Genomic DNA, 25,904 nt, shown 5'->3' with positions numbered 1-25,904 from the left:
TCAGTCAGGAGGCCTCAGGCCCGTGCCTTCCTGTGCTAAGCCTCCTGGGGACCAGCCCAGTGCTGGGAGTGGCACAGACGGTGGATGGACCCACCCCAGGCCCCATGGTGAGCAGGACCCCGGCGGGCAAGCCGGTGGTGACAGTCTAGTGTGAAGACTGCTGCATAGTGAGGTGTAGAGAACAAAGTGGTGTCCTGGCGAGGAAGCCCTGCAGCTGGGAAAGGCTTTACGGAAGGGGCCATTCATAGTGGGTCCTGAAGGGCGAGTAGGAGCCCACTGGGTGGAGGACGGAGCACGCATGTGCAAAGGAGGTGTGATGGGTGGATTACGGCCCAGTGCATGTGGGTCATCCCTGACATGCTTCTCCCAGAAAAAGATAAGAACAGGGCCATTTATTGAGAGTTTGTACTTTACAAACACACCCTCACATGATCCTTGCAGTAACCCCTGACATCGACATCATTACCCCCATTTTACAGATGCGGAAACCAAGACTCCAAGGGGGTTAAGTTGATCACAGGTGTAGGGAGCTCTGAGCGCTGGGCTATGCCTTGGACAGGTCCCACATGGTCCCTCATATGCCCGGTGCGATTGTCAGGAGTGCCAGTGCCCCTGACAGCTCCGTTCCGAGGTCTGTCTGTCCACGTGGGCAGGCATTTCTGGGGGTTGCCGCTTCCTGAATTAGAGACAAGGTCAGTGCCCTCAAGCAAGGCGATGGAGCCGGGCAGACCCGGGTGGGAGCACCGTTCGGCTGCATTCTCTCCCTCCCCCTGATTCCTCTCCTTCCTCCTTCCCCCCACCACTCTCTCTCTCTCTCGCTCTCTCTCTCTCTCTCTCTCTCTCTCTCTCTCTCTCTCTCTCTCACACACACACACACACACACACACACACACACACATCTCTCAAAGGAAAAGAAACCCAGATCTCAGGATCCAGACCCCAGCCCCAGCACACAGCAGCCCTCAAGGGCACAAGGGACTCACACACAGCAGCCGGAGGGCTTCCACTTTCCTGGAGGAACGTGCCAGCCCCCGCCTGTGTTCCTGCAGAGCCAGTGGTGCCCACACAGGATCTGCGTTCCCAGGCTCCAGGCCACCCCCTTTCCCTCCCTCTGGGGCACTCAGCCTGCCTGTCCCAGGCTGCTGGTGTGGAGGGGACCACCGCCCCTGCCCACTTCTCTCTGGCGCTTGGCAGGGGGCTGCACACAGACAAGGGTCTGTTGAAAACTGCGCCCGCATCCCCATCTCCCTCACCTGGCTCTGTAAGTCCACCTACAGGGTTTGAGTTGCCTTAGGTGGCTGTGGGCAGCAGGATGGCGCTCTCTAAAATGCTCACTCCCTAACCTTGGGCTCTGGGACCTTACATGGCACATGTGGTTACCTTGAGGACCCTGAGATGGGGCGTTCTCTCGGCTTATCTGGGTGACCCTGCATGCACTCACAAGTGTCCTTATGGGAGGGAGGTAGACCAATGGTGATGTGAAGATGGAGCAGGGTCACGTGAGGATGCTGCCCTTGAAGGGGCTGTGGCGTGACGCAGCTGCAGACAAGGAAGGCCGGCAAGCAGCAGTGCTGGAAAAGGCGAGGAGCCATCCTGCCCTGCAGCCTTTGGAGGGGGGCCCTGCGGACCCTGGATTTCAAACTTCTGGTCCCCAGAACTGAGAGCATACAATTCTGTTGTTCTAACCCAGCCAGTTTGTGGGCATTGGTTACAGCTGCCACAGGAAACAAATAGGTTCTTATACCTGAATAAACGAGTGAAAAGTTAAAAGGAAGGACTGGCTACCAGCCCAGATCCCTGTGTGCACCTGGTGTGTTTCCCTTGAGCCCCTGCCCCGCCACCTGCATTTTTCCAGAAGGGCCCACCCTGCACTGGAAGCCTGCAGAGGAGAAGGGCTTGCTTTGAACCAACACTTGGAGCACTCCCAAGTCACCTATGGGCCCTGGCAAAGCTGGCAGGTGTGGGTACGGGGAGGGCAGACCCCACCATGTGAGAGTCATGGCCCTGAGCACTGAAAAGATCAAGGTTCTCTCTCAGGCTGCTCTCAGAGTCATCAGGGAGCTTTAACCAATTTTTTTTTTTTTTTTGGGCTGCACAGCGCGTGACATGCGGGATCTTAGTTCCCCAACCAGGGATTGAACCTGGGCCCCCTGCAGTGGAAGCGCAGAGTCTGAACCAGGATCGCCAGGGAAGTCCCAGCTTTAACCAATTCTGTTGCCAGGTCCCCACCTTGAACCAATGAACGAGAAACTCAGGGCAGTGACCATGCTCGCTCCATTCCCGTGACCGTGTTACTCTCGGCTTTAAACGTGGCAGCCTTAGGATCTGAACCTGGCCACCTGGAGAGGCATTGCCCCCTTCCCCTCAGTTCTCGGGGGCTATTAGACGACTCTGCCGTCAGGGAGGACCCCAGCTGCCGAGGAGACCCACACCCCAGTCCTGGATGTCACACTGCTGGCGGCCACGGTCCTGCCCAGGTCACCTGACATGAGCCCCCCACTCCATTCACACCCCTCAGGGGGCCTCTTAGCTCTTCCTGGTCCCCAAACTGGGTTCCAGGTCCCTCTGACTGCCTATCACCCCAGACACGGCCGCTGCACCGTGGGGAGCCACATTGGACCACCTTCCTCTCGCCCCCCTGCTCCAGTTCGCCTAAGAGAGTTTGATGGGTTTCAGTTTCCAGAGGGCAGGGCGTGGGGCGTTCATCGGAACCGTCACCCTCTTCTGATTCACAGCACCTCCGCCGCACCGTCTGTCTTCAGTGGACCCTTGACCGATTTTTTTAAAAAAGACTTTATTTTTAAGGGCAGTTTTAGGTTCACGGAAAAATTGAGGGGAAGGCACAGAGAATTCCCATATACCTCCTCCCCCAGAATGTTCAGCCTCTCCACCGTCAGCATCCCCGCCAGGGTGGTCCCTTTGTCACAGTCACTGAGCTACAGTGATACATCGTCATCGTCCAAAGGCCACAGTTTACGTCGGAGTTCACTCTTGGTGCTGTGCTCTCTATAGGTTTGGACAAATGTACAATGACATGTGTCCATCCTTACAGAATCACACAGAGTGGTTTCATTGCCCTAAAAACTTCCTATGCACCACCTCTTCATCCCTCCACCCACCACCCTGGACTTTTTCCTGTTTCTACAGTTTTTGCCTTTTCCAGATGTCCCATAGTTGGAATCATACAGTCCGTAGCCTTTTCAGATGGGCTTCTGTCACTTAGACATATGCATTTAAGGTCCCCCCCACCACCACCATGTTTTTTAGTGGCTTTTTAGCCCTGGATGGTAGCTAGTTATCTATCCATCACCTACTGAAGGACATCTTGGTGGCTTCCAAGTGTTGCCAATTACGAATAAAGCTACTATAAACACGTGTCTGCAGGTTTTTGTGGGGATATAAGATTTCAGCTCCTTTGAGTAAATACTATTTGATTGCTGGAGCAAATAGTAAGAGTACGTTTCGGTTTTTTTTTTGTTTTTTTTTTTTTGCGGTACGCGGGCCTCTCACTGTCGTGGCCTCTCCCGTTGCGGAACACAGGCTCCAGATGCGCAGGCTCAGTGGCCATGGCTCACGGGCGCAGCCGCTCCGCAGCACGTGGGATCTTCCCGGACCGGGGCACGAACCCGCGTCCCCTGCATCGGCAGGCGGACTCCCAACCACTGCGCCACCAGGGAAGCCCTGTTCCGTTTTATTTTTTAAAACTGGGCTTGTGAATAGTCCAATCAAGTCTAACATTTACTTCTTTTTTTTTACATTTTAGTTATTATGAATTGTAACATTCATACATAAAAGTGTACACATTGTAAGCAAGGCAGTTTGATGAATTTTCACCAACGCATTCGTATAAGCAGCCTTATCAAATCCCCTAACAATACCAGCACCCCAGAAGTTTCCTTGAGCCCCTTTCAGTCACTAAGGATAATCGCTATGAACTGATTATGCCTGTTTTTAAGAGTACGTTTAGTTTTGGAAGGGACTGCCGCGCTGCCTTCCGACGTGGCTGCACCATCCTGCGTTCCCACCAGCGGCGAGCGAGAGCTCCTGCTGCTCCGCGTTCTCGCCAGCGTTTGCTGTTGTCAGTGTTCTGGCTTTCGGTGGCTCTGATCGGTCTGTGGGGCCCTAATCCAAAGTTAGTAGGGACCTGCTTTCTGTGGTACCTTTTCCCATCTGTTAATCTAGGCTCATAATTGTAAAACTGTTTTCATCCCTTTAGCCTTTGCTCCGAACCGTCCGAGCCAAGCCCTTCTGGGATTAAAAACAAAGCCCGCTCCATGTCAAGTGCTTCTGAGTCAAGATGGGGCAGAGAGAGGGGGCGAGAGGGGTGCCGTCGGGGCAGGGACAGGCTCTGGACTGCAGGACATAACCCCGGAGACTGGCCGGGACGGGAGGATCTGTGCCACCTGAACCAGCGTTTCAAGATAACAAACGTCATACCGGTGGTGTCAGACCGTGTGCAGCGTGTGTAATCTGTGCTTCTCGTTTAATCAGTATTTATGAGATTCATCTAATAATGGCCCTAATTCCTTCACTTTCACTGCTGGATGGCATCTCACCGCACAGATCAGGATGCACTCAATTCTCCCATTGGATGTTGATGAAGTCTTCAGTTTTTCATTGTATCTGTCAACTTTTGCTGACAGATGCAAGGCAACAAGCCATCTCAACACTTAGTGGGTCTATACAATGACGCTTTTATGTAGCTCAGGCGTCCCTGAGCCACCGAGCAGCTCTGACTGGGCCGGCCTGGCTGGTGGCCGCTGAGCTCTCTCATGCCCCGGTGGCCAGCGGGCGGCTGCGTGATCGCATGATCTGGAACGGCCCTGCTCACGGGGATAGCGATCGATGAGGGTACCTGGGTCCTCCTCCTTGTGGCCTTTTGCTCTGCAGGAGGCTCAGCTCTCTCGCGTGAACGAGTCATTGCAGCCAAGCCCCCGTGCACAACGTTTTTCGAGCCTCTGCTCGCATCCCACGTGCTAATGCCCGCTGGCCGAAGCCACTCCCCTGACCAATCAGGATACAGTGTGCGGGAAGGAGACTCCACCTCCTGAGGGGAGGGAAGAACTGTGTCCGTTACCTTCTGCCACGTTCACCATCACCAAGCCGCTTCTGTGCAATCCTACGCGTCCCTGGGGCCCGTGTGAGGTTTGCTGAATATGAAGGTGTCGTACTGCTCTTGGAAATGGCTGTGCCTGTCCTAATCTCAGCAGCAGCGTATAGACACTCCCCTGTCCGCGAGCTCACCAGTGCTTCCGGTGCTCTGGGATGAGCGGGCATCTCACTGGCTGGAGCTCATGGACAGGACTGCTGGTTGAGGCTTTGCAAACGCTATTGGCCCATTTGCTTTCTGCTTCCATAATTTGTCTGCTTCTATGTTTGTCCCTTTATGCAAAATGACTCTGTGTGTGTGTGTGTGTGTGTGTGTTTGGTTATATATGATGTTTTGAGATTATCTATCTTTATATACAGTTATATGTGTATACAGTTATATTATTTATTATATACACGTGCATATACATATGTGTGCATTACACATAGCGCGCACGCACACACACACACACACACACACACACACCACACAGATTGTTACCACTGCTCTGGATACATGCATTGCAAACATCTTCTCCAAGCTTGTGGCTTTTTTTTTTTTTCCTGAGATGTCTTTTCATGCACAGTGGTTCACAACTTTAATGGTAAACAGACATCAATCTTTTCCTCTTGTGCTCTTTGTGTCTTGTTGGAGACATTCTTCCTTAGCCTGGCTCATGGAAATATTCTTTTTTTTTTTTTTTAAGAAGTTCACATCATTTCTTCTTTCCATATTTTGGTTTTTAATCTGACAGGAATGGGTATTTGAGGAGGCTGTGAGGTAGGGATAGCATTTCATAGGTGGGCAACTCAGTGCCCTTAGGTGGTAACTCAAATATCTAACTTCTCCCTGAAGATCTGCACACTTTATACCGTGTCCACATGCTGGGTAGTTCAATTCTAGGCTTTTGAGTTTTTCCATAGTTATTTCTTTATCCCTGTCCCAATACTACCCTGTATCCATGAAGTAACTTTGTAATAAACCATTGGATCTTATAGGGCAAGGATTCTGAACTGTATGATTTTCCAAATGGCATTTCCTAACTCATGTCTGTAAGAACGAAATTGACTTTCGTTCCCTCTTCTCCCAGGAAACTTGGCTTCGTAATAATCCTAAAAGCTGTCTGAGGCTCGCCTGGGGTTTTCTGTGTAAACAATTTCCGTTGGTGAATAATGGCCGTTTGTTTCTTCTTTAACAACCTTTAAGCCTATTTCTTTCTCCTTGGTTTGCTACGTTTTCTGGGACCTTCAAAGCGATATGGACTAGAAGTGGTGGCGGAGGCCACCTGGCCTCATCCTTGAACTTACGGGGAACACATCTTAGGCGCCACTAAATATGGTAGAAGACCGTTCTCAGGTCGAGGGGGTCTGCTTATTATTTGCTGAGAGGATTTATCGTGGGTCGGGTGAAAGTACACGCAATGCGTTTCCTGCACCCGCTGCGGTGGCTCTGGGGGTCTTCCTTCGCTCTGTCGGCTGGGGACTGGGGTGAGACATCAAGGCCTGTGAAAGGCCACAAGGTGAGCAGCTGAGCTCACGGAGGCCCTGGCCTCCTTCCAGCCAGGACCCATCCGCACACAGAGGGCTGTCCCCAGGGGCCTCTCCATCTCTGCCACCCCGTCCCAGGCGGGGCCCTCTGGCCGTGTCCAGGAAAGCAGACGTCTAGGCCCGCCCATCCCCCCACTCGGCTCCCGGATCCAGGCCATGTCGGGAACAGGCGTGTCTGCTCGTGCTGGACAGCAAAGCCTGCGGTGTGCAGCCGTGACCGCGCTCTGCGGGGTCCTGCCTGCTGGCCTCAAGGAGGCTGCCCGGCCGCCTGGGTAGCAGCCGGCTCACAGCGGGATGCGTGATGCAGGCAGGGGCTGCCCCACGGGGTGGAGGGGAGAAGGGGGCCTGATCCTGGGCCTGTCCCAGTCCTGGTGAGGGGACCTGCCACTCCCGCTGCCCTCCCCGAGGGGCGAGCCTGCCGGAGGAGCCTGAGATACCAGTGTTGCAAGAGCTGTTTCTCCCTCCCTCTGACTTCTCTGGAATCCCAGCCCCGCCCTCCCCTAGCCTCACGGCCTCCCCAGATTGAGAGGTCCCTGGAGAGGTCTCCTCACCCTGTGGATGGGGCACCCGGAGCCGTCAGAGACGTGGAGCCCGCCCTGTCTGTGTGCTCCCGGAGGGACGGCCCCCGTTTCCTGGAGACGCCCCTACCCTGCATTCCCCTTCCTGGGACACAGGGCAAACCCAGCCCGAAGCCACAGGGATTGTGAAATTTTGGTTCTGGCCGGCGGAGACGGCTGGCCTGTTGAGCACAGTCCTGGGCAAGCAAGGGTCATGCTTGCGCCACAAGCGACTGCGCCTGGGGGAGAGGGATGCCCCTCAGAGCCCCTCATGCCCATGGATCCAGGCCCACCCCAGAAGATTGCTCTCTGCTCCATGACGGAGGCCCTGAAGCCCAGGCTGCCCCGGGGGCTGCAGCTGTGCTGGAGGGTGGCTGAGAGCCTGGGGTCCTGACACGCGGGCCCTCCCGCCCCCACCTTTACTCCTGGTGCAGAAGCTGAACTTCAAGGCCTCACACATGGACGTGTAGAGGCTGGAGAGCATGGGCAGGTGGGTTGTGGGAGGGTGAGGATGGAGGTCTGCGGGGAGGCCAGAACGTGGGTCCTTCAAAGTGGGGCTCCAGGCTGCAGGGACACCTGGGGCGTGGCCTTGGTATTCGTTATCTGTGTCTCATAATAAACGTAGTGGCTAAAAGCACATCCGTTTATTATCTCACACCTTCTGCGGTCAGGAGTTGGCAGAGATCTCTGCACAGGGTCTCAGCAGACTGTACTCAAGGTGTCAGCTGGGCTGTGACCCCATCTGAGAATCAGGGGCCCCTTCAAAGCCACGTGGTTGTTGGCAAAATTCGGTCCCTGTGGTTGCAGGGCAGAGGTCCCCATACCCTTGAGGGCTACCAGCCGGGGACCACTCAGCTCCTTGCCATGTGGCCCCCTCTATAGGAATTTCACTCCATTTGTTTGCTTCTTCAAGCCTGTAGGAGAATTTCTGCAGCTTCAAATCTCTCCCCGCAGGGAAGGCTGGACCCTCTTCTAAAGGGCTCACCTGATGAGGTCAGGCTCACCCAGGGTAATTCCTGTTTGAGTGACTCAGAGTCAGCTGATTAGAGACCTTAATTACATCTGCAAAGTCTTCACCTTTGCACATACATTACCTAATTATGAGAGTGAAATCCCGTCACATTCCCGGTTTCACTCAGATTATACTGGCCCTTTTAGAATTCTGCCTTGGGACTTCCCTGGCGGTCCAGTGGTTAAGACTCTGCGCTCCCAATGCAGGGGGCACGGGTTCCACCCCTGGTCAGGGAACTAAGATCCCACGTGCCGTGCGGCACAGCCAAAAAAAAAAAAAAAAAAAAAAAGATGGAATTCTGCCTTCCCTCTGGGTGAAAACACATCATCATCTTCATTCACATCAACGCTGGTGACCTTAAACCTGGGAGAAAATGCTAGGTGTTTATGCTGTTGTTAATCTCGTTAACAGTCTGACGAGGAACGTACCCCCTTTACAGATGAGAAAAACGAGGCTCAAAGCACATTGGCATATGAAGGGCACATGAAGGGTGCCTTCTGCTGGGTGCTTCAGGTCACACCAGGTTGGAGGGAGGTAAAGCCTGGACTTGACCTTGCACAAACAGACCCCCACCTGGCTGCCGACAGGTCCCACCACCTACACAGCCTGTGACTGACAGCCCCTCCCCAGCCAGGCGCTGGGCACCCAAGGAAGCACAGCTGACTGCTCTCAACTCCCCCAAAATGCGGTGGGATCACGGATGGTGCGGACCCTAGTCCGAGGGGCATCTTCCATCCCCTGACGACTCTGACTCCGTTCAGGAGGAAGAGCTTCCGTGGCCTGCCTGAAGCCTCTGCTGATGGAGAGCTCCCTTCTCCCTGAGGTAAGCTCCCCCTTCTCTTGAGAACTCAGCCGGAGAATTCAGCTTCATGCCGAGACACACCCACCCCCTTGCAGCTCCCACCCGCCCGTTATTCGGAGGTGATGGGTTGCTGTGGCTCCCCCATGATGATGAAGATGACAGATATGCGCATGCTTGAGATGTCACTCTCCCTCTCTGAGCTTCAGTTTCCTCATGCAAAGAAAGCTAGGGGCCAACCTGAACTTGGTTCTCCAAAGGTGGAGACAGCGTGCTGGCAGGGAGCTTCAGGGCCTCGTAGTCAGGAAGGGTGCTGTGTGACCCTGGGCAGGTTGCTTTCCTTCTCTGTTTGGGAAAGTGAGTGGGAGAGTCTTCAGGGACCCCCCACAAGGAGCGCGATTTTTATCCCCAGCCCCGGGGACTCCTCCAGGAGGGACCACTTCTCCCTGCTTCCATGGCTCCGCCCTGTGCCTGGCCCACGGTCGTTACTGAGCATGTCCACAGTAAGTGCACAGTGAACCTGAGTGAGAAGGTGACTGGATGGACCCAGTGGAGACACTGTTTCTAAAACTGGGGCAGCAGGGCTTCTGGGCTGTGTGCCTACTGTGCGCCAGACGCATGCCCATCTCACGCCTACTCTGCTGAAAGGGGAGATTGGGGCCTTGCTGCCCGGGGCCCCGGCCACCAAAGGAACAGAAAAGGACCGGAGCCCAGTTGGACTGGAGCCCAGTTGGCCTGGGGCCCAAAGCAGCCGCGCGCTGGCCTCCAGCCGCCTGCTTCTCGCCTTGGCCACAAGCGGGGGGCTGGCCACCCTGTTCTGCGTGCCTACTGTGTGCGGGCACGGTTTCTCTTCATGCTCAGGACCTTGAGGTAGGGTTTGGTTTTGGTCACAGATGCAGAGGAGACTGAGGGTCTGAGAGGCCGAGCGACTCGATCAGAGTGACTCAAGCTTTGGTTCGGGGCTCTGCAGCCTGCGGTTGCTGGAGCTCTTCCCGTAGCAATAAGCACCGTTAATGGGAAACAGGCCACTACTGGCCCTGGCCCTGGCGCTGCGCTGAGCCCTCTGCCTCTCGAATACTCACTTCGACCCAGATGCAGAGATTATCATCCTCGCTTTAGCTGCGACCAAGCTGGGGCTCAGCGAAGTAAACTTTCTCACCCCAAAGCCCACAGCTTCTAAGTGGGGAGCTGGGATTTGAACCCAGATGTTGGACAACCGAGCCTCGCCTGGACCTCCAGGTCTGCCGCCCGAGGGCAAGGGGTCCCAGGAGGCTAGAGCCCCCAGGGGGGACCTGGGGTGGGGGACCGGGACCCCAGGTGGGAGGGGCAGGGGCACGACAGCTTGTGGAAGGTCAGGGAAGGCACGGGTTCCGAGGCACGTGGTGGGCCAGGAGTGAGCCGACCACCGGCCCCAGCCCGTGCGGCGAGGCTGCGGGCCCATGACCTCGGAGAGCTGCGTCCTGGGGGTTACTGTGATGGGGCTTCTGGCTGCATCCAGCGCAGGTCACCCCGCCTCCGTGTTTCCAATTACAGCTGGCCTCCTCCTACCTTCCACACCCGCCCAGCCCACAGAGAAGGTAGCCTGGGGTCAAGGTTAGATAGAAGGTTTGTTGGCAGTTCTGCTGGGACTGGCTCCTTCCCCCAGGAGGTGCCAGTTCTGGAAGCTCTCTGCTGCCCCCTGGTGGGGGAGGCCTGGGAGGGGCCTGCAGCGTGGCAGGGCCGCTCTGGGGCTCCGCGACCCACCCCAGGACCAGAGGAAGGATGATGGAGCCCCCCTGCCCTCCTTCCCCGGGCCTTCCAGGCACTGCATCCCGGGCGCAAAACCAAACCAGGGCTCTCCTGCCTCGGGAACCCCTCTCCAGGCTCCGTTTTTTTCTGTTAATGGGGAGGATGGGAAGTACAATGACTGCTTCAGGGTCCAGCAGATTTCTTTGGGGACACCAAAATGTTTTGGAGCTGGACAGAGTGGTGGCTGCACAGCACTGCGAACACCCTAAGTGCCACTGAACTGTTCACTTTAATGGTTAATTTTATGTTACGTGCATTTCATCTCATGAAAAAGAGAAGCTTCGGGACGTCCCTGGTTAGTCCAGTGGTTAAGAATCCAAGCTTCCACTGCAGGGGCATAAGTTCAATCCCTGGTCGGGGAACAAAGACCCCATAGGCCACACAGCCAAAAAAAAAAAAGAGAGAGAGAGAGAGAGAAGCTTGGAATAGTGCTGTGGGGTGGGTGAGAGCCACTGGGGATGCCCACGGCCTCTGAACCTGGCACCCTGTCTGGAAGTCGGGGAGCTGAGTTCAACCCTGCCTAGATTCCTGGTGCTTGGTGGGTTGCTGGGAGGGAAGGGGAGAGAGAGGGCGGGGAGGGCTGGGGTAGACGGCCCAGGTAAGCCTTTAAATACACTCAGCAGTGGACGCCACGTCAGGCTGGAGGCCCTGACACCACATGTCCTGAGGGCCGACTGGGGGCTGGAGGCGGGACTGGCCAGGCTGGGCCAGGAGGACAGTCAGGTGAGGGGCACTTGGACCCCCTTCTCCTGTCTCCATCACTTTCAGGACACAGAACTGGGGTAGAGAGGTATGGAACCATGTACCTGCCCTTGGGTCCTAATGGGACACATCGCATGGGGCAGGCTGGCAGAGTGGTGCAGTGGTTACTATGCTGGGCTCTGGAGCTCTGCCCCTACCTAACTGCTGTGTGACTTCAGGCAACAGACCTAACCTCTCTGTGCCTCTATTTCGTCAACTATAAACAGATATAACAGTCCCGACCTCACAGGGTGGTTTGAGGATTAAAGGCAGACAGAGCACAGTGCTGGACATTCAGTGAGGGTCCAGGGAAGGGAGAAGAGGCCCAGGGAATCCCACCACCTGAAACTGGGGTTTGAGGGAAGGACTTGCCCAAGGCCACACCGTGAGTGACTGGCTGGGGGGACCTGGCCTGGGTCGGCTAGACTCACAGTCCTGCCCGCTCATACCCGAGGACGGGATGCAGCAGCAGGGTGGCCCCCGGGGACAGGGCCCAGTCCCCAGACACTCCCGAGGAGGCAGCCCAGGGAGGGGAGCCTGAGGACTCCAGGTTTCGGCAAAAAACATTTATTGCTATTTGACCCCTGCCCTCGTGCCCGCATTTCCCAGGAAGTGAGCCCCCTGAGACACTGGGACAGACGGAGGCCACGGCTCAGGACGGGGGCCCGGGGACCAGCCAGGCCGCCCGCCCGCAGCACCGCCCAGGGGCCAGGTGTCCCCGGCGGATGTTAAGCTCGGTGGCAAAAGTCCGAGCCTTCTGGTAGAAGAACAGGGACTTCTCCCGGTCCAGGAGGAAGTTGTGGTAGATGGCAGCCAGGCGCGTGTAGATCTTCATCTGTGCCTTCTTGTTGCCCAGGTCCACGGCCGCTGCCAGTGCCAGCTGGTAGTACCCGGCCGCGTCGAGCGGGTCCTGCAGGGGAGACGGCATGTAATCAATAGGACAGCTCTGCACCAGGTGCTTTGGGGGAGCTGTCTCCCCCAAGGCTGTGCCCTGCCTGCCTCTCCAACCCCAGGGCTGGGCCCACGACAGAGCTCCAGGGGCACAGGACGCTTCATCGCCCCAGACGGGCCACACCCGGGGCTGCCTGAGAGCAGCTGGAGGTCTGCGGGGGCCTGGACTGGTGTCTCGGTGGCCCTGGTCCCTCCTGTGCTCTAGACCCACTGGTCCTCCCCCTTCCTGGAGCCAGAGTCTCGAACCTCGTAGCACCCAGCGTCTCCTCGTCCTGGAAGCCTCTTCCCTGCTCACCCCTGGGACCTGGGGGGACATCTGTGGCTTCCCCTTGAGCTGAGCTGGGGTCTGACCAGCTGCTCTGAGAGCCCCCAGCAGGGCTACCCCGGCCCAGGGTGGCCACGGCTTGACTCCCTCCAGCCCACGTCCACACTGATGCCAGCACAAACGGCCTTCCCCAGGCCAGGCCCAGCGCAAAGCCGCTCATGGGTGTCATCTCAGAATCCCCTGCAGCTCCAAGGGGGCGTGCCTCCCCCCAGGTCATGGGATCCCATTTCAGACACATCTTTGCCTCAAACCCAACGTTCCCAGGCTGGGATGTTCCCCACCCCCGCCAACTCCTGTCTCCCACCCCAGCATCCCCAGGTCCTCCACCCGAGGTCACCCAAGGGACTGCTCTAAACCCAAACCCAGCCCGGCCACCCCCTGCTCACAACGCCTGCCCAGGACAGAGGACAAAGTCCAAAGTCACCAGCCCTGGCCCCTCACTACCCCCCCGCCCCCCCGCCGAGCAAGGACCCAGAAGACAATTAAAGCAGGTGTGTGTAGCAGTTCAGTGACACTGTCCCAGCCCCGGCCCCGGCCAGGCACAGGACCCTGTGTGGATGGCAGGGACGGGGAGGCCAACACGGCTGATTCTGGAACTACAGGACCACAGGGGTCGACCAGCATTGAAACAGAGGGAAGCTGTGGGAGCCTGGGAAGCACCTGACTCAGCCTGGGGTGGGATGGGAGGGCTTCCTGGAGGAGGAGACATCTCAAATAATGGAAGGAATTGGCCAGAGTGGGCGGTTGGGGGTGGTGGTGTGCATTCCTGTGCATGTGTGCACATGTGTGTGTAGAGGCTAGCGGGTGGCAGACCCAGAATTCACACCCAAATCTTTCCTATCCAAGCCTCGCTCTTTTAGCTACGACCCACCACACACAGGCTAAAGATGGTCCTGCCTCTGTCCAGGTCCTCTTTCTCCTTCCCATCCCTGCCCCAAGCAGGTGAGCCCCTTGGTCACACACAGGGCACGAGGGGGCCGCTTTCCCTCCTGGGCACGTGGAGAAGGATGGGAGGTGAGGGAATTCTAAGGCCTCAGCGTGGTAAGGCAGGCGTGGCCTTGGCAGGGCGATCACGGTGAGGCTGTGGATGGTAGCACAGCCTGGGAAGCCCATTTGGAGGGAAGCGAAGGCGTTCTCTGCCCCTTGACCCCAGCTGCCCAGCCAAGGGAACCTGGCCTCAGCTGCAGCCCTGCCCTTTCCTTCCTGCCCGGAGTGACCGTGGAGGGATTAGCCCCCGTCCCCAGGGCTCCCTCCCAGCGTCAGGGGCCAGCGAGCGTTCCGCCTGGGCTTAGATCAGATACCTGGGGTCTGGAACTGACCCTGGCCTGGCTCACCCCCCCTTCCCCATCTTGGGTAAATCTGTTCACCTCCCCAGCCTCAGTTTCCCCTTCTTGTTTTGAGCTGAGGAACCTCACACGGCTCCCTGCTGAGGTACAGAAGTGATCATGCAGAACCTGGGGTGGTACGTGCTCGATGTGGCCCTATCCTCAGACCGTCCAGGTCCACAGGGCTCGGGGCGAACGGAGAGGTTGGCTCAGGAGAGGCTGGCCCCAGTCGCTCCACCACCAGGCCCCCCGCCCAGGAGGGGGGCCCTGATGTGGAGAGAACGAGCAGGGTCGCAGGGCCCCAGGGTGCCAGGGTGTGAGTCTCGGAGGCCCATGCCCGCAGGGCCACAGGGCTGCAGAGTCCCAGGCGCTGAAGGCGAAGTGCGCTATTCCTCATTCTACCGTAATTAGCTACCCACTCCTGGCCTCAGTCTCCGCCCTGTCCTGTGGACTCACCAGCTCCTCCTACAGCAAAGCATTTGAAGAGCCAACCACACAAATCCCGGACAGCACGGAGCCCGGACAGCATGGAGCCTGGACAGCATGGAGTCTGAACAGCAAGGAGCCTGGACAGCACGGAGCCCGGACAGCATGGAGCCCGGACAGCATGGAGCCCGGACAGCACGGAGCCCGGACAGAATATAGCCCGGACAGCACGGAGCCCGGACAGCATGGAGCCTGGACAGCACGGAGTCTGGACAGCATGGAGCCCAGACAGCATGGAGCCCGGACAGCACGGAGCCCAGACAGCATGGAGCCCGGACAGCACGGAGCCCGGAGAGCACAGAGTCTGCACAGCACGGAGTCTGGACAGCACGGAGCCCGGAGAGCACGGAGCCCGGACAGCACGGAGCCCGGAGAGCACAGAGTCTGCACAGCACGGAGCCCGGACAGCACGGAGCCCGGAGAGCACAGAGTCTGCACAGCACGGAGCCCGGAGAGCACGGAGCCCGGAGAGCACGGAGCCCGGACAGCACAGAGTCTGGACAGCACGGAGTCTGGACAGCACGGAGCCCGGACAGCACGGAGCCCGGACAGCACGGAGCCCGGACAGCATGGAGCCTGGAGAGCACGGAGCCCAGACAGCACGGAGCCTGGACCCCGGTGGGGCTCAGCCGCAGGGGTCATCACTGCCCTTGGGATCCCCCAGCACTGCCTGGCTCTGACAGAGCAGAGGCTGCAGTGACCACTTCTGACCACCATGTGTCACCAGTGCACAGGCTGGTCTGCCCTATAGGCAGGGGACTGGGGGTTGCCTGCAGGGAGTGGGGAATCTTCCAGGGCCAAGCCAGCTCCTAGATGCCATTAGTTGGGGAGGGGAAAGGGAAGTGCTCAGCCCCTGGGCTGGGGCACCCTCATCCCTCAACCAACACAGAGCAGGGACACTGTGCAGGTGCTGTGCTAGACGCAGAGTGGGGGTGATGGGGGGTGTCTGCCTGGACGGGGAGTGGCGGGGAACAGTAGAGGAGACATTTCCAGGCCCTCGTCTGCATCCACGGCGGGGCTCAGAGACAAATGGAAAAGCGGTCCCCTTCTCCTCCCAGTCCTGTGGCACCCCACCTCGAGCCCCAGGTTCCTTCTCTGTGAAGTGAGGTGATAACAGTGCCCCTACCCCCATCCAGGTGATGTGAGGATTCCAGGAAGGAAGCGCTCTGCACAGACTGGCGAGCTTCCTGGAGGAGATGCCAGGGTTTGGGTTGCACCTTGCAACGTGGGTCTCTGGGAATAACGGCGACCCTTCCCCTGCCCCAGGAATGTCTTTATCCCCCTCCCCCATTATTCTGTGGCTAATTCCTGCTTGACTCCCGAGACTCAGCTTTGCTCAGCTCCTCCAGGAGCCCCCCGCCGCCACTACGCACCATTTTGTCCTTTACCCAATGGCTGCATCATCTGTTCACACGTCAGCCTCCTGCCTGACCCTGAGCTCTAGAAGGCAGGGCCTGACCCGCAGGGGGACTCGGAGAGTGTCCGCTGGCCTTGCCTCTCCTCACAGGAAGCCCACTGGGACCCAGGCCTCCCCGGTGTGCGTGCACGATGGCTGCCTCACCCCAGCGTCCCAGCCCTGCCTGCAACCGCCCACCTTGAGGTCGTAGAAGATGATGTCACCGAGCACCAGATACACCTTCACGTAGTACAGGGTCTCCTCGTCAAATTCCAGTGGCGAGGTGCAGAGCGAGAGTGCCTTGAGGTAGAAGTGCTCGGCCAGCTCCCCGTGGCCCAGCTGCTGGTGCAGGGCGGCCAGCCGATGGTAGGCCACCCGCTCGTTCAGCCGGTCCCCTGGGGATGCAGGGAGGGGTCACGGGTGAGGACACGGCTGCTTAGGGTGGCGGGGCACAGGTCAGCCAGGAGCACCCGGCCGTCACCGTCTCCGAGCTCCAGCCGGCCCCTTCCTGGCCCCAGACTCACTTTCCCATCTGTGAAGGGGACCTGATAAGGCCCGCTCCCCTTCTTTCTCGGGGATGCGGCAGAGTCATGGGTCACGCTGCCCTGGCTGTGGGCCTGCACGGACCCTCCTGGACGGGGGGCTTTGGTGACTGTTTTGACTGGAGAACCCAAAGTCCTGCGGTCTGTGCACCTGCAGGTGCCAGGGCTCTGGTCAACCTGCAAACACGACCTTTGGCTTCCCGCTGTACAGTCAGCGGCCCCTACCCCGCCCTCGGGGAGTCACCACACGAGGCTGTCTCCAAGATCTCCCCCTTCCAGGGCTCCCTGCTGAGCACTTACTGTGTGCCCAGCCCTCCTGGGCTCCCTGTCTCGGGGAAGACATTAGGCACCGAGGGATGCGGGCACTGAGGGACCGGCCTCTGGAAAGGGGACTGGGATTTGGCCAGCCAGCAGGGGCTGCTGGCGGCGAGTGGGGAAGGGACAGCGGGAGGGGACAGCAGGCAGAAAGGCACGGGGTGGGCCCGCCTGGCGCCTTGGCCAGCCTTGTGGTCAGCAAGGTGGGGGGCGGCGGGGGAGCCGCAGAGCTGGCGTTGCTCGTCCAGCCTGCGGCGCTTTCTGAGACCCCGGGCGGGCGGGCGGGGCGGGTGCGCTGCTGCCCGTCTCAGCAGCCTGGCCCGCAGGAGAGGAGCCTGCAGCCCGGGAGACGCGCGGCCGCGCTCAGACCTCAGAGGTGGAGGCCCTGGGCCCGGGGTGCGGCTTACCGAGGGTGACGCTGAGGGCCAGGGCCGTGTGGGCGAACTCCAGGCCCTCCTGCGGCGCCTCCGTCTCGGCCAGCAGCGCTGCCAGCTTGTTGCAGAGACGCAGCTCGGCCTCCTGGCTCCCCGTGTTCACGGCCAGGGGCAGCGCCCGGTCCTGCGAGCACAGGCGGGCGGGTCAGGCCTCCGCCCGCAGCAGCCAGCCAGGCCCGGTACCCTCCTCAGAGCCCCCACTAACCCACTGGAGCTTTACACAGCTCTGCCCCCCCAGGAAAGGCCAGCTCAGAGTGGTGTGACACCCCCAGCGTCACTGGGCCACGAGTAAGCTGGGTGTGAGCCTTGCCCATCGAGCTACACCACACACACTCAGACCAGCCCTGACCCTCCTGGGTGGTGGGCGCCTGACCAGGAAGGTCCAACACCCCTCTAGGCTCTAAATACGCCGCGTTTATCTGTCCCCTGGGGCTGAGCCACACGCACGAGCTGGGCAGACGGACGGGGAGAAGCTGCCCTCCCTGGCAGGCACGTGCAGACCTGGCCCTGCTCCGGGTCCTCCCCCTGATGTGCTGTGTGTCCTTAGGCACACCCCTGTGCCTCTCTGAGCCTGTTTCTTCATCTGTAAAACGGGGACAGTCCTCGCCTCCCAGGGGTGTTTGGATCACGGAGATGCATGTCCTACGATGGTCCTTCTTTGCTCTGTCCCTCCCAGGCTGGGGCTGGGGGCCAAGGTCATCCCTGACCAAACCACCGGGAAACTAAACATGTGCGTGGGGGACGCCACCTCCAGGAGGGATGCCCCCTGAGGCCCACCCGCCTGGACCCACAGCCGCCGCTCACCCGGTAGAAGGACACGGCTTTCTCCCGCTCCCAGGTCCCGTTGAAGAAGATGTCTCCAGCCGCCTCAAAGAGCTGCAGCCCCAGCTTGGGGTCCCCTGTGTACAGGGCCGCGTTCTGTGCCACCTGTGGGGATGCAGAAACTCTCATGGGTCCCCCAGTGACCCGGCAGGGCGAGGCGGCAGGGCCTGCTGGGGGAAGCTCACAGCCACCTGCCGGCCGCCCGGGACCCTCTATCACACCGACACGGAGCGAGGGTTCTTTCCTCTCATACACCTCAGTCCCTGTGCATGCGGGGCCCTTGTCCCCTGCTGGCATGAGGACAAATCATCTAAGCTCTGTGTCCCAGGAGGAGGCCTTTCCAGCTGAGGCCCCAGGAGCCGGCACGTGTGGGCTGGGGAGGCGCTCGGGACGGAGCTCAGAGCCAGCCTCTGAATCCTGCCGGCCGTGCCCAGACCACAGCACCCTCTGCGCGGCTTCACCTGGGGCCCCCAAATCCTGGTTCCTTGGGCCCCCCTATCTTCCCTCCCGAGCACTTAGAGACACCCGACCGCATGTCCACTTGTCTCTCCCCCCAGAGGACTGAGGCTGTCGCTCCTCTGCCGCATCCAGGGCTTCGCACGTGCCTGGCGCGTAGTAGGTGCTCACAAAAAAACGCCGAGTGACTGAGGGGACCAGCCCTGGTCCGCAGTCCAGCCACACGCAGCGGCTCGCAGCCCTGACCTTGCTGCGCTCCCGGGCACCGCTGGGCCTTTGCACCTGTGAGTCCTGGTGCAGGAATACCCCATATGCCTACCACCGCCCTACAATTCAAACAGCCTCCGTGACCCCAGGCTGACCGAGCGCAGCCCCCGCTCCTTTCTGTGCCGCAGCCCTGGCCCCAGGCAGCATTCCCTGTAGAGGAGGCTGTACCCTCCACCAGCCGCCAGCTACTGATCTGGTTCGTCAACCCCGGCCTGGCCCAGGGGAGGGACACAGCAGGTGCCCCAAAAGGAAAAGACCCACAAGGCTCTTGAGTCTCTCAATTTGTCACAAATCACCTCATGTTTGAGAAACTGTCAAAACACGGAGCTTCTGTGATAAATGTGTTTTTTAAGGAGAAATGCCGTGCGCTGCTGAAGCAAGTTTTGTGTGTCAGCTGAGCGGGCACGACATTTGCACATTTATTGAGCACTTGCTGTGTACCAACACAGTCGGGGGCACTGCCCCCAGAGCCCCTGTCCCCAGAGCTCAGGTGGTTATGGAAGATGCTGGAGGTCTGGGGCGGCGGGAGATGGCGCGGGAGATGGCGCGGGCACCTGGCACGCGGCGGCTTAGGGGTGAGTGGGCGGGTGGGTGAGTGACCGCGCGCGCACGCCCGGAGCCCTCGCACCTGGATGTAGACATCCACCAGCTCGTTCTGCTGGAGGATGTAGTAGATCTTCCCCGCCTGCAGCCAGGCGTGCGCCTCCTTGTCCTTCTTCTGCAGGTCGATGAATATCCCCAGACTGCGCTTGGTGTAGTCCAGCGCGGATTTGTAGGCCCTGGAATTAGACGTGGGCGGTCAGAACGGGTCTCCCAGGCCAGCCGCCGGTGTGGATTGGACGGGGCTCTCCCCGGGGCCGTCTGGTGACCATGGACCTGAAACGTCAGGAGCAGGAAAAGAGCCTGCCCTTCCCAGGCTGTTGGGAGATCCGGGATGAACGTACAGCAACTCGTCCAGCAAAGATGAAGGAGGCCCTTGGGACGGAAGCAGGCACCACAAGGCAGGAGGAGCGTACCGTTCGTCTGCCTCACTTCCCCAAACACAGGCCCGTGTCACTTCCAGACGCAGCAGGGATTGTGGCCACTGGGCAGAAATTTAGAGATCGTCCAGGCTACCGGTTATCACACCAAGGGAAAATCGGAACCACCCAGGGGGGGCTGTTCAGACACAGATCGCCGGGCTCTGCTCCCAGAGCTGCTGACTCAGGAAGTCTGGAGTGAGGCCTGGGAATGTGCATTTCCAGCCAGCGCCCCGGCAAGGTGGAGGCTGCTGATGCGGGGTCCCCACTTTGTGGAGCATCGATCTAGGTCGCTGGCCCATTGGCCCTGCTGTGAAACTGAGGCCCGAGGATGAGAGGCGGAGGCCAGGACGGGCACACCTGAGTCCCGGGGAACCTGGCTCCTTCCCTGCCCTCGGGGAGGCCCCACGCTGCCGGGGGTGTTGGGAGACTCTGCAGGCTGTGTGGTCCAGCCATGTGTCACCCACCCCTGGCCAGGATGCTCTGGGTGGGCTTATTCTCATGTGGTTCTGAAATCCTGTCCCAGGGAAGCAGGTGGGACAGTCAGCTGTCTCCAGTGGATGAGAATCCTCTGGGCACACGTGGCTGCTGTCCTCACATCTGAGGGGACAGACGAGGACCAGACTACCTCGCCCAGAGCTGGGCCAGCGAGGAAAGACTCAGGGCAGAGCGGGGTCAGCTTCCAGAAGCCACCACGGCAGGAAGAAAGGTCCAGAAACACATGCTCTGCCTCCCTTGGGGATGAGACCAGGCCTGCTGGCCCAGAGCCCGTCTGACCCTAAGGGATGAAATGGCCCTTGAGGAGGGGCTGTCCTAGGATGGTGGTCCAGCATCCTCACCACCCTGCCCGCCCCCAGGGCCAGCCCTCACCTCTCGGTGCCCAGGGACAGGTAGAGCTGGCTGATGGCCTCCAGGAGCTGCCCCTCCAGCACCTTGTCGGCCACCCTGCGGGCCAGCGAAAGCTGGAACTCGTGGTAGACGACACACTGGGCCTCACTGGGCATGACTGTGCTGTAGAAGTGGCACAGCCGCTGGACGGCGTGCAGCTGGCCTGGGCGGGAGACAAAGGAAAAGGCTCCCATCATGCATCACAGCAACGTTTGCAGGGTCAAAGTCCCCTGCTGGGTGTCCGCCTCTGTGCGCTGGGGTCATTGCACATGCAGACAGGCTGAGCGTCCTGCTCAAGGTCACACAGCCGGCGAGCATCTCGAGACAGGGCCAGGCCAGGCACGTCACAGGGGCTCCAGGGACAGCACCGACCACTTTTATAACCCTCAGGCTGGGCCGTCCTGGCCGGGCTCTCCCACCGCGCCAGGGTGCTGTTTCTGCTTCACAGAGCTCCTCCCAGCCCAACAGGGGCTGCCCTCACACCGAGCGGACAAGGCAGGGATCACCGGCACCCCCTGTGGCAGAAGGGCAAGCTGAGTTCAAAGCCGGGGCACACGGCATGCGGGGGAGAAGGGATTCAAATCCAGCTCCGCTATTCCAGAGCCGATCCTCCTTCATGAAGCCGGGCTCCAAGCCCTCAGCCGTACTTGCCTCTCCTAAAACCAGAGGGTTGGGAACCATTGGGAGCTTCCACTCTTAAAAATAACCCGGGGATGAACAAGCCACGAGAAGACGTGAACGACACGGCGAACCAACCAGACCTAAGAGACCACAGAACGTGCCCCCAGCAACAGCAGAACACGTGTTCTTCACGTGCCCACGAACATTCTCCAGGACGGACCAGAGGCTGGATCACAGAACTATTCTCTGTAAACGTAAAAGGATTGAAATCATGCGAAGCGTGTTCTCCAGGTGCAACGGAATGAAATCAGGAATCAGTAACAGAAGGAAGTTTGGGAAATTCACAGACCTGTACACATGGGCAGCATGTTCCTCAATCACCAGTGGGTCAAGGAAGGAAACTAAAAGATATTGGAGATGAGTGAGCATAAAAGCACAACGTACCACAATTTAGGGGATGCGGAGAAAGCAGTGCTTAGAGGAACTTTATTACTGTAAATGCCTGTGTCAAACAAAGAATAAAAAATTCAAATCAAAACCCTAAACTCCCCCCTTAAGAAACTAGAAAAAGAAAAGTTAATTAGACCCAAAGCAAGCAAAAGGAAGGAAAAATAAAAGTTCAAGCGGAAATGATAAAATGATAGAGAATAGAAAGATGGAGAAAATCAATGAAACCCAGGGATGGTTCTTTGAAAAGATTAACAAAATTGACAAATCTTTAGCTGGACTGACCGAGAAAAAAAAGAAAGAAGATGAAAATCACTAAAACCAGGAGTGAAAAAGGGGACATTACTTCCGATCTCACGGAAATAAAGGGCATGCTATGAACAGCTGTATGCCAACAAATCAGGTAACCAAGATGGAACGGACAAATCCTAGGAAGACACAAACTACTGAAAGGGGCTAAAAAAGGAACCAGACCGCGCACGGAGTGACCCTGGGGTGTCACCCTAGCCCTTAGTCTCCTCGCTGTTCAATACGGGGGAGGAGCAAACAACATGACCCTCTGGGTCCCCCAGCTCTGCATTCCCAAGTCTGAATCCCCCAGGACCCGGGTCTGGGGAGGTGGGTCAAAGGAGGTTTCTGATAGGCACACGGGGGGGCCACGTTCCACTGCCGAGCACCACCAGGACCTGCCTGAGGGCACGGGGAGGGTCAGGGACCCAGCTCTTGGTTCCTTCTGGAGGTCCAGAGGGATCCCTTCCAGCCTCAGTGAGTGGTCTACATCCCTCATAGCTCCCCAGCGCTCTCAGGAAAAACACCAAACCACAGCCTGGGCTCCTGGGCTCCTGGGCCCCTGCCTAGCTTCCCACCTGAGGTTCTCACCACACCCCCACCTGACCCTCTCACTCCAAACTCTGCACCTCCCTGCGCGGCCCAGCTCACTCACCCCAGGGCCTTTGCACTGGCTGCTCCTTCTGCCAGACCCCCCTCCCGTGCTTGGCTAAAGCCTCCTCCTCCCTCAAGTCCCAGACTGATCAGACCTTCCCGACCTACGAGCTGAGGCCTGGGCCCCATGTTTAAGCTGAGCTCCTGCTTTTGTCCTCTTGTGACCCAGGCATCTGTTTCCCACACTTGGCCGCCAGCCCCCAGTGAGGACCGCTCGGGTCCCTTTGCAGGTGGAGCCCCGCACAGAGCCTGGAGTATTCACACAAGTAGCTGTTGGATGAAGCAACTGTCTTGCACCCTCTGTGCAGGGCAGACGCCAGGGCTGCTGGGAGACGCCAGCACCAGCTAAAGCACCCAGCATTCAAGGCCCAGGTGGCTCCTCTGCACGGCTGCCCCCCCCACCCCGGCCTGGGCTACGTCCAGGGTCACCACCGCCCATTTGCCGGAGATGGCCAGGATTCCCGGCCTCGGGACTTTCAATGTACAAAGCAGGACGGTCCCAGGCAAACCGGGACGAGGCGTTTGCCCTGGTGACATCTAACCCGGCGTGGGACACCCTCAAGGCGTCTGCAAACGTCTGCTGGTTTCCAGCACTCGGCACTGTCAGTGCAAAAACAACCGCTCGCCTCTGAATCGCAAACCCCAGGTGTGTTCTGAACAGAGGTGGAAAGAAAACGTGTTTTCTTTCTTTCCAGGAAGCCAGTGTGGCCCACACTTACTCTCCAAATGGTCCGTCTCCACGGCGACCAGAAAGGCCCACTCGTAGTAGCACTTGCCCTGCCGGGTGAGGGCCCTGCGGGTGCACAGGTGACCCAGCCGCAGGAGCACCTGGGTGAAGTCTGGGCCGCACTCTCCGCTGGGCAGCCGCGAGAAGAGCTTCACGGCCTCCAGGAAGTAGTGCTGGGCCAGCCTGCCGGCACCGGTCTGCAGACACAGGGTCCCGAAGTTGGCCAGGACCACCGCCTTGTTCCGCTGGCGACCCAGGCGCCTGGCGACCCGCAGGGCGCGGTAGTAGCCCTCGGCCGCCTGCTGGGTCCTGCCCATCCTCTTCAGGGCGATAGCCGCCATGTTGGCGATCACACCCTCCTGGTCCAGGGCGGCCACCGCCGCCTCCAGGACGGACTCCAAGATGTCCAGGGCTGCCGGGATCTGCCTGTGAAGCACGTGCAACCAGGCGAGGGCCACCAGGCGGTCCACGACTGTGCGGCCGCCAATCTGGGCGTCCGTCTCCGCAGCCCGCGTCATGAAGGCGATGGCCCTGCCCTGTCGCCCGTGCTGGCTGTGCAGCCGGGCCAGGCTGGCGTAGATGGGGCCGCGCAGCGCCCGCCCCGCGCCCGAGGCCGGGGAGGCCAGGGCCTGCAGGAGGTAGGGGGCGAGCTGGGCGGGGAGGCGGGGGAGCTGGGGGCTGCCCCGCAGGACCAGGGCCACGCTCCGGAGCGCGCTGTCCAGCGAGCCCCGCGCCCGCCGCGAGGCCACCTTGACACAGCTCAGCGCCAGGTGCGGGAGGCACTTGCGGCTGTAGACGTCCGCCAGCAGCAGGTAGCAGTCGACGGGCCACGAGGCACCCGGAGCCCCCGAGGCCCCGTGCAGCTGCAGCAGCCTCTCCAGGAAGGGCAGGGCCTCCTCGGGCCGCTTGCCGCGGGCGTGGTGCTCGGCCAGCAGGAAGCAGGCCCGGGCCTCGGCCTGCGGGCTGCGGGCGCCGATAGCCCTCCGCAGGCCCAGCTGCAGGAGCCCCGACTCGGCCTCGGAGCCGCCGACGTGGCCGGGCATCCCCAGGAGCAGGGCCAAGGCCTTGGGCACCACCTGCGCGCACTTCTCCCTGTTCTTCTGCCGCAGGTGGACGGCGGCCAGGCTGGTGTACACGGCCGCCACCAGGACGAGGTCCCCGAAGCGGCCCCCCAGCGCCCCCAGGGCTTCCTCGAAGTACACGCGGGCCTGGGACAGCTTCAGCCGCCGGACGCACAGCCGCCCCAGCAGGAAGCAGAGCCTGGCCAGGGCCATGGGCAGCCCGGCCTTCTTGGCCACCCCCCGGGCCTCAGCCAGAAGCCGGGCCAGCTCCTCATCGTCGGTGAAGCCGCCAAACACGCCGCTCAGCCCGGGCGGGGAGAGGTCGTACAGGCCCTGGAAGCCGGCCTCGAAGCCGGGCTTATCCAGTAACTGCAGCAGGGAGCCCAGGGCCTCCGGGTCAGCCCAGGCATCCCCGGCGTCCAGGCGGAAGGAGAGGTCCTTGGTGTCCGGCGAGCTCGCACCACCGGATGCCCCGTGGACGCCCGGGGACGTTGGCTCTTTGGGGCAGCCCCGGCAGGACTTGGCGTCTGGCGAGCTCGCACCACTGGACGCCCCGTGGATGCCCGGGGACGTTGGCTCCTTGGGGCAGCCCCGCCAGGACTTGGCGTCTGGTGAGCTCGCACCACTGGACGCCCCGTGGACGCCCGGGGACGTTGGCTCCTTGGGGCAGCCCCGGCAGGACTTGCATCGTTCTAGGACATTCTTCACCTTCTGCAGGGTCTCACGTGGCTCTGGGTGCAGGCAAGGCGGGGGCATCTCTGCAAGTGACCAGAATGCCCACGTGGGTTAGAGTGTGGCCTGAGTCCAGGCTGGGCCAGGGCGCGTCCCTCCCCGAGCCGCAGGGTCCCTGTCACCTCTCCCACGGGGCTGCCCTGAGCGTCTGAGATTTCTGCGGATTGTGGAGTGCAGAGCTGGGCGCAGTGCGGGGCCGCAGTAGGAGTGACTGCTGGGGGGACACAGAGCAGGTTGGCCAAGCTTTTATCGAGGGATGCTCCTCGCCTCTGCCCTTCCCTCTCAGCCAGGTGAGGAGCCCCCGTGAAATCAATCAGTAGCCAATCAGCCCTGCTGGCCAGCGTGAGCTCAAAAGCACCCACAGAACCGACAGTGGCCTGTGTGCCCATCTGCCCGGCTCTAGCGTGGGGGTCATTATGACAGGAAACACCGGGAATGGCTCCCAGAGCCCAGGGCTCCCCCTTCATCTTGGCTGGTTTGGGAATCTGAGGCTCACGGTCACTAAAGGGTTAAAGAGGAGTGCCAGAGAGCCTGGGGACAAGGAGGTGCCCACAGCTGCCCGCCAAGGGACTGTTGGCCTTGGATGGACTCAGCGCCCGGAGGCATGTCCAGCCT

General features: G+C 59.8%; 1 protein-coding gene across 3 annotated transcripts in view; it reads right to left on the bottom strand.

Moving 5' to 3' along the window:
• Nucleotides 1-12,084: 12,084 nt before the first annotated feature.
• The window catches only part of SH3TC1 (SH3 domain and tetratricopeptide repeats 1), a 36,980-nt gene continuing 23,160 nt past the window's right edge, over nucleotides 12,085-25,904 (bottom strand). For all 3 annotated transcript variants that reach the window (XM_033419503.2, XM_033419505.2, XM_033419507.2), the window contains 7 exons: nucleotides 23,489-25,315; nucleotides 20,742-20,922; nucleotides 19,481-19,631; nucleotides 18,112-18,234; nucleotides 17,281-17,431; nucleotides 16,215-16,411; nucleotides 12,085-12,443 (listed from right to left, as the gene is read on the bottom strand). In XM_033419503.2, the coding sequence (XP_033275394.1) occupies nucleotides 12,186-12,443; nucleotides 16,215-16,411; nucleotides 17,281-17,431; nucleotides 18,112-18,234; nucleotides 19,481-19,631; nucleotides 20,742-20,922; nucleotides 23,489-25,315 (2,888 nt within the window). In that variant the 3' untranslated portion in view covers nucleotides 12,085-12,185. The remainder of the gene's footprint in view (nucleotides 12,444-16,214; nucleotides 16,412-17,280; nucleotides 17,432-18,111; nucleotides 18,235-19,480; nucleotides 19,632-20,741; nucleotides 20,923-23,488; nucleotides 25,316-25,904) is intronic.

The sequence above is a fragment of the Orcinus orca genome, chromosome 4, assembly GCF_937001465.1.
Source record: "Orcinus orca chromosome 4, mOrcOrc1.1, whole genome shotgun sequence".
Classification (NCBI taxonomy): domain Eukaryota; kingdom Metazoa; phylum Chordata; class Mammalia; order Artiodactyla; family Delphinidae; genus Orcinus; species Orcinus orca.
Note: the sequence above shows the minus strand (reverse complement) of the source record. Positions and strands in the feature narration are given on the sequence as shown.